This window comes from Arachis duranensis, chromosome 10, assembly GCF_000817695.3.
Source record: "Arachis duranensis cultivar V14167 chromosome 10, aradu.V14167.gnm2.J7QH, whole genome shotgun sequence".
Lineage (NCBI taxonomy): Eukaryota > Viridiplantae > Streptophyta > Magnoliopsida > Fabales > Fabaceae > Arachis > Arachis duranensis.
Window position 1 is genome coordinate 29,715,493 of NC_029781.3, and position 8,632 is coordinate 29,724,124.

The 8,632-nt window shown below is 30.8% G+C and overlaps 1 protein-coding gene across 1 annotated transcript in view; it reads right to left on the bottom strand.

The window, feature by feature from the left end:
* LOC107469562 (uncharacterized) overlaps positions 1-3,742 on the bottom strand; it is a gene marked incomplete in the record, with an annotated part of 4,433 nt that extends 691 nt beyond the window's left edge. Inside the window, 2 exon segments of the mRNA XM_016088934.3 lie at positions 1-275; positions 3,485-3,742. Coding sequence (XP_015944420.1) covers positions 1-275; positions 3,485-3,707 — 498 coding nt within the window.
* Between the last annotated feature and the right edge of the window lie 4,890 nt (positions 3,743-8,632).

Sequence of the window (8,632 nt, forward strand, 5' to 3'; positions counted from 1 at the left end):
GTCAACGGTGTCGGTCCATTGGGCCGCCTTGGTGGCTTCCACTGAGAAGGTTTGAGAGTTGAACAGGATGCCAAGAGCCTGGATCCAGGTGTAGTCGCGGGCTCTGCCGGCTGGCCTGTGTCCGATGAAGCGAGCATTGATTTGAAGGTTGGAATCAGAGATGAGACTGAAGTGCTCATTACTCTTTCCATGGAAGTAGAACACTCTGCCATCTCCACCGATGAATCGAGGATCATAGCATCCTGATCCAGGTGCATTGCAGTTTGGTTTGCGCTCTGCAAATAACAAAAATGGATTTTTCATCGTCATCTTAATTTTCTGATGCCAATACTTGCATTTTCGGCTTGAATAATATATAACAGAGATCTCATGCCCTAACGCTTTTTATCAATACTGCTCAATGAGAAATGCTGGATGAACCAGTCAAATTCAATTAATTTTTTTCGTTTAAAAAAGAAGTGTAAATTTCGGTGCATATGTGTGGGTGATTTTTGTTGTGTTTTGGTGGATTAATTTAGTTCAACTTAATTACTAAAATAATTTAATTAGGTTACATTATTATTAGTGAATATTTTATTTTATTATTTTTGACTAACAATTAACTATTAATAATTAGTTAAAAATATGTGGTTAGATTATTAGATTAAAAAATATCAATTAATAGTTAAAAATAATAAATAATTTTATTAATTCTCTAATATATATTTTTCTTATTCTTAAACTATTAAAATTTAAAAATTAGATTTTAAATTTTAGAATGCAATTTTTAATATTTATAGTTAATCAAATATAAACTAAAAATAAATTTTATTAGTGATGTTTTATTTTATGTAAAATATTCATATTTGGTTATCATTAAATCTTGTTGGGACTAGTTCTCTTGTTTTTTTAGTATTAAATTAAAGTAGAATTATATTAAGAAAATAAAAATAAAAATCCTTCTTATTTAGTAAATATTCTTGTCTCCTAGCCTCTATCTAACATTATTCTTTTTTTATTTTTTATTTCTTTTATAAAAGAAAACAACTAATCATAGTTACAGAAGTAGATTCTTTTGTGGCCAAGTTAAGGCAAGGGTAGTTGAATGTAATACCCTTTCTACTCAAAATAATTCTTATATATTTCAGTAATAGGCATAAACTAAACAGTAAAATAATCTTGTTGAACAAAATAAAAGAGTAAATTATTATTTCAATCAATAAAAATTTAGGATGTGAACGATTAATTAAAAATGAATAAAATTAGTTCTGTGCCTATGAAAGATATGAATAAATTATCAATTTTATCATAAAATTTTTGAATATTCACAGATCTATTTACTTATGAATAAAATTAATTTCTCAATATTTTTATCACATGAAAGTCATTTTTTTATACTAATTAGAGATAATTTTATTTATTTGTGAATAAATTTTTTAATATTCTAAATTTTCATAAATAGAATTGGTAGTTTAGTTTAAAATAAAACAGATAAATGAATTATCCCTACTTAAAATTATGTTTGTTGTTAATTAATTAACACAATGTTATATTCCACTAATTCTATTCATTAATTACAATTAATTTAAGGATGATATCAAAATAAAAAACAAATACTACTTTAATATTTCAAAATATTAAAATATTTTGTTAGAGTAATATTTTTAAACATTAAAATAAAAAAAACTTTATGATAATTTTAAAATAAAGAAAGTAATATATGTGAATACACATTTATTTAGAGAAAATACTCAATTTGGTCTCAAAATTTACACGTGAGTTTTAATTTAGACCCTAAAGTGTTAGGAGGTAGGTCAGCATATTTCAGGGACGAAGCTAGGTTGAAGTTGAGGAAGGGGCCAAAAATTAATCTTGTAATAAAAAAAAGTAAAATAAAATTTTTAAGGGGGGCTAAAATAAAATTTGTACACAATTTATAAAGAAAATTTAAAATTTGGGAGGGGCCATTGCCCCCCTTTTGTTATATATGGCTCCGCCCCTGGCATATTTTGTGATTTGTAGCCATCAATTAGCTATCATTAGTATTTTTAATGGTGTGAGATTATCTCTAATGGTGTAGGATTACACATTCTTTTCTTAATGATTAAATGCTTGCTAGATTTTAATAAAAATGCTGTTCACTGAGACTTTCTCAAGTTTTAATTATCTCTATTTAATCTCCAAACTTTGTGAACGTCACTCATGTTAGTCCTTAAAACAATTTTCGACCCATAGACGTTATAAAACACTAACGTGGATAGATGGATGCCACACTGGACTATGTAAAACGACGTCGTTTTAGTTTTGATGCTAAAATAATCCAAAAACAGCATTATAAGTATAAGTGGTGTTTATTAAAATTTTTCCTCCCAAAAAAAGTGATATAACATCATTTTTAGTCTATTTAGGCACCAAAATCTAAATTAGATCATTTTACAGATTTCAACGTAGCATCTATCATGTCAATGCTCTATTAACGTTTGTATGCTGAAAACCCATAGACTAATATAAATTAAATCACATTGTAAAGTTTAAAAACTAAATAGAGTTAATTAAAATCTCAAGAAACTAAATCAAAATTTAATGTGTAAGTTCAGGAATCAAATTAGATATTAAATATATTTATGATAAATAGAAATCTCACATTATTAAATCCGATATAAAACTTAAAAGGATGAAAATACCATCTTCCTTTTAAAATAAGTATTTGGTTTTAAAATTATATGTGCTTCCAATAAGAAAGACACTAAAAAAGTTAAGTACATAATATTATTAATGTTTTCATAAAAAATCATGTTAAATAAAATAAGAGAGAATAAATAAATAATTTTGTAGAATTAATTTTATTTATCTAAACACAAGATATTCAAACCATTTCTTAAATTCATATGATAGTTATAGATATAATTGAAATAAAATATTATAAATATATATTATTTTAATTTATTTTTAATATATATTTTATATAAATAATTTATTTGATAATTAATTTTAAATGTGCAGTTAGCATAATTGTAAGCCAGTGTTTATGCAATTTAACAAAGGAGGAGGTAATAATTATTATTAATAAGATTGTCTTTGGCACATGAGATGCCAGTGCTTATGCAATTTAGGAAAGGAGGAGATAATAATTATTATTAATAAGGTTGTCTTTGGCACATGAGATGGAAAGACGGCGTGCTAAAAGTTTTCGTTAAATCATCTAACATTTCAAAAATGAATTTGACATGTATATTGATATGAAAAATTACAAGACAACTAATTTTTAACTAGTTGATATCAATTAATTTTAATATTTAAATTTATAATTTATAATTTAAAATTTATAATTTATAATTTATAATAAATAAAATAATTTTTAAAAAATTAATTGATATTGATCGAAAAAAATTTGTTTCCTACCATTACTCTAAGGATATATATCTATTTTTTAACCCAAAAAATTAAAGGTTAAAAATTACAAAAACGGTACAATAACATTGAGAATATTAAGTTAATAACTTACGTCTACAGACAGCATTGCATGTGGGTTTGTCGCAATCAATTTGACAAACCTTAGCCTTGGGATCATTCGATTCACTGCTTGGACACTCTTCTGGGCACCTTATATATTTTCCATTGCAACGCCCTGCATAACAATTCTTATAATAATATGCATTTGTCTCCACCAAACTTGAAACAAACACTAGCAAAATGATTAGGAAAGAACTACTTCTGGTGATTTCCATACTTAAATTCTCGTATAGAAATCAAGTAGGGTTATTATCAGAGTTAATTGATGTAGCAACTCAATGTTTCCCCTGCTATTTATAGAAGTAATTAAGGTGCATATAATAATACACTAATATGTCTATATATGTTGCTTGGTTATTGCAAAAGGTGGCTTCTTGAATCTTGTTTTCAAATCAAATTGGACGATGGTAGCGCAAAGTTAAAGTATGAACATGGGTTTTCGCTGATTGCATGCATAAACAACATTATTTTATATATCAAGAAACGATTCACACAATTTATTCATGTTATGGAAGGGTACAGAGTACGTAAATGCTGTGAATTAATGGATGCCTTCATAATGAAAATAGTTGGAGATAATAAAGGCACATGCTTAATGGATGGGTATACCTAGAACAAGAGCTCAAGCATTATCAAGGAAGAAAATATTATTAACTAATAATAATCATTATATGAGACGGTGAAAAGATAAACAATATATAAATAAAGAAATATTAATGGACTAATACTTTCTAACGATTGAAAAAAAAGGACTAATCATTTCCATCAATATTAGCTAATATACTTGGGTTGTATTTAATTATATTTTTATATTATTAAATTTAAAAATAAAAAAAATATTGTGTTCGTATCTCTAATATAAGTATGATTGTTTTACAAGGAAGACTAAAATGAGAGAGAAAGACTAAATTGAGTCTTTATATTATATTCAATTCAATTAGGTATTATTTAAAAATTATATAATATTTAATCTTTTATTATAATAATTTAAAAAAAATAAATATATTTAAAAATTATAAATAGATGTCTTTTTTTAAATTAAATACATATTTAAAAAATAAATTAAACAAATTAATTAAAATTCAAAATTTTGATTTTAAAATTCTAAAATAAATTTTAAACCATCTAATTATTAACTAATACCATAAAAATCTTGAAGGAAGCATAGCAGTCACATTCACCACACATCATAAATCCAGAGGCGCACGCCATCCGTGGTTCATCATCCTCCGCTTCCGTTCATCTGCGCCACCTTCCTCCTCGGTGCTCATCCTCGATGCTGCCTTCCTCCTCCTCGGCGCTCATCCACAACGACGCCTTTCTCTTCCTCGACGCTCATCTTTGTCGCCGCCTTCATCCTCCTCGTCGCCATTCGTCTGCACCAGCGTCGCTGTTCATCCGCGCAAAAAATATACCTAAGGTTTGGATGAGTCTCTGTTCATAGAGTTTTTCGTTGCGCATTCTCTGACACCATTGCTTTTTTTATTATTCTGTATAATATTCTTTTTTTTTTGTAATTAAAAATCGATTAAAATGGCCTGAAGAGATTCTCATATATATTGCAATGTTAAATTATTTTTGCACGTGCAATTTCTGTATTTTGGAAGTGTTTACATTATTCATTGAGTTTTGGATGTGCTTACGTGAGTTTTAGTTGTTTGCAAGGGAATATTATGTGAGTTTTACTGCTACCTGGTTGTTCTATTCTCATACTTGTGTTGAGGATTAATTTGTCTTTATTGGAGATTTTTGTTGACTATTAGTTATTTGGTGTGCCAACTTGTGATTTGGATTGTGTAAACTTATAATTTTGTATGTGTAATATTATAAATTTTGGGATGTGTAACAGGAATAAATTTGAAGTATCATCTTCAAGTTCCTAAGGTGGAGTTATTACTACGACTACTAATCAGTGTTTTTGCTTGTTTGTACAGCGTGTCCAACTTGTTAATTGTTCATTCATTGTGCATAAATTACACTTGGTTATAATAGATAATTTTTTTTCCAAATGCTAACTAGATTGACTTACAACACATCCAAAATAATATCCCATCTTTCAAATTGGTTCATGCACATATCTAAAACTCATTCATTTCAACCAATGAACCTAGCCTTTATAATTACTAAGTAAGATAAAATAAGTAAGGAACGTAAAGATGCGATTGTTTACAAGAGAACGAGATAGAAGAAAATCGTGTTATAGAGAGGAAAAGAACGTAAAAGAAAGAAACAATAACTAACTATAAAGTAGGTAGAAAGTTAGAGAAATTTTAATTTTTAAAATTTAAATTAATCTTAATTACCAATGTGTATCTAAAAAATAGGAATATGTTTTAATTAAAAAATAATTAAATAATATTAAAGGCTGATCAAAGGCTGAATTTTGTTGTACAAGTAGCATTTTCTATATTATATTTAGCGTAAAATGTATAAGAAAGCTGAGTTATGTTTTAGTATACTATTTGATTTAAGATAAATATGGAGACTGAAGCAAGTAAAATTACTTAAATACCTTTATTGGAAGGAAAATTATATAGAACCAACTCTTAACTAGCCAAGAATTGAACAACTTAATTAATTATAATTATCTTAATTAGTTTTATTTATTTTTAATTTAGAATATTTGTTATTAATTGTTTTTAATGCCAAAATCAGGTTTGGTATGATACGTCTAGAACCTTGCGACGGGAATCACAAAAGAGACTTCAACGCTTCTGAGTCTTCACCCTCTCTCCCTTTCCCCGGCTGCCGTGTATCGGTTCTCTTTTCCAAACAGCAAAGGCTCCAACCTCTTCCATCTAAGGCATTCTTGGTGCACAAAAATTGAACTCGCACAACTTCACTGGCAAGTGCACCGCGTCGTCCAAGTAATACTTCAGGTGAGTGAGGATCGATCCCATGAGGATTGTTAGATTGAGCAAGCAATAGCTATCTTGCTGGACTTAGTCAAGCAAATAGAAAAAGAGTGGTTGTTTGCTGAATTCGCATAAAACACAATGATAAAGAAAGCAATAAAGAACTGGTGTGAAACAGTAATGAGAGAACAGTTAAGGTTTCGGAGTTACTCACCCTTTCGGATTAATATTTCTTACCAACTATTTTAACAATGAATGATTCATTCTATGGCAAACTGTAAGTGATTAAAGCCTGTTCGTTCAATGAATTAATCTCTTCCAATCCTACTCAAAATGCCACAGAAAAGGGCGAATCTTCCGTGTAACATCCTAATTACCCGAAGCCTTACCTCGCGCCGTAAAGTAAAGGTTAATCAAAGGTTACGACAAGTCTAAAGATCATACGTATTTATATATAGAAAGAAATAATAATTCTAGAAGCCCGATGAAGAAATAAGCTCAAAAAAGAGTTCAAAAAGCGCAAAACATTCACACGATGCTACATTAATCGAGGCACAAGATACACGTATAGATATCAAGACATATATATAGGTATATCAAAGTATACTAGTCATAAGGTTCTAGCCACCGCCCGCGGAGTTTAAACCGGCTAGTTGTATACCTACATACAGAGTTTTGAAAGTAAAACAGCTTATACAATATCTCTCTCAAAGTAAGTCTCTGAGGCATAGATAACTACAAAAGTGAGAAATCTACAAAAAATAAACCAAAAGATTTCCAAAACATAGCAAGGATCCTCCGCTTTGCCACCATTAAGTAACTCACCGAGGTGGATTGCGACCTGCATCTAAAACACAACAACAGAATATGGGAACTCCTTTTTGTCCAGAGGACGTCCCATGCAGTCTTCCTTACTGGGATTCACGTCCTCCTTCTCCTCTCTAGGTTCGGCCACACCAAGTAAGGTTATGGCCTTGCACTCTCTTTTCGGATTCTCTTATGTATTACTTGGGAGAGTACTAGGAGGAGTTTCTGTGACTCTTTTACTTAGCTGGCCCACTTGTGCCTCCAAATTTCTAATGGAGAACCTTGTTTCATTCATGAAATTTAGAGTGGCCTTAGATAGATTAGAGACTATATTTAATAAGCTAGATAGATTCTGCTCAGAATTCTCTGTCTGTTGCTGAGAGGATGATGGAAAAGGCTTGCTATTGTTAAACCTGTTTCTTCCAGCATTATTAAAGCCTTGTTGAGGCTTTTGTTGATCTTTCCATGAGAAATTTGGATGATTTCTCCATGATGGAGTATAGGTGTTTCCATAGGCTTCACCCATGTAATTCACCTCTGCCATTGTAGGGTTCTCAGGATCATAAGCTTCTTCTTCAGAAGAAGCTTCTTTAGTACTGTTGGATGCATTTTGCAATCCATTCAGACTCTGAGAGATCAAATTGACTTGTTGAGTCAACATTTTGTTCTGAGCCAATATGGCATTCAGAGCATCAATTTCAAGAACTCCCTTCCTCTGAGGCGTCCCATTACTCACATGATTCCTTTCAGAAGTGTACATGAACTGGTTATTTGCAACCATTTCAATGAGTTCCTAGGCTTCTGCAGGCATTTTCTTTAGGTGAATAGATCCACCTGTAGAATGGTCCAATGACATCTTAGACAATTCAGATAGACCATCATAGAATATATCTAGGATGGTCCATTTTGAGAGCATGTCAGAAGGACACTTTTTGGTCAGTTTCTTGTATCTTTTCCAAGCTTCATAGAGGGATTCACCTTCTTTCTGCCTGAAGGTTTGAATGGAAGACTGGCAGCCTTGTCCAGATTTCTAGCCGGATCGGCCATAAGATCACTCCCCTTTTACGCCACTTTAAGGAAGGAAAAGAGGTTCGAATGGACAACAGAATGCGAGCAGGCTTCCAGGATTTGATAAGGACTCGACCACGGGAAGGAGAACCACTTGTATTGTACCTCGCAGTAGAAAATCGGGCAATAGCCTTAGCATTAGTCAGAGAGGACGAAAGTGGACAACAACCCATTTACTTCATCAGCAAAGCCTTACAAGGGTCCGAACTGAACTACTAAAAAATAGAAAAATTCGCTTATGCTCTCATACTAACATCTCGACGACTCTGCCCATATTTTCAAGCTCATACCATCAAAGTTCGGACCAACCAGCCCATAAAAGGCATTCTACAGAAGAAGGATCTAGCTGGAAGAATTTTACAATGGGCAGTCAAGCTATTGGAGTTCGATCTTCAGTATGAAGCCCGAAC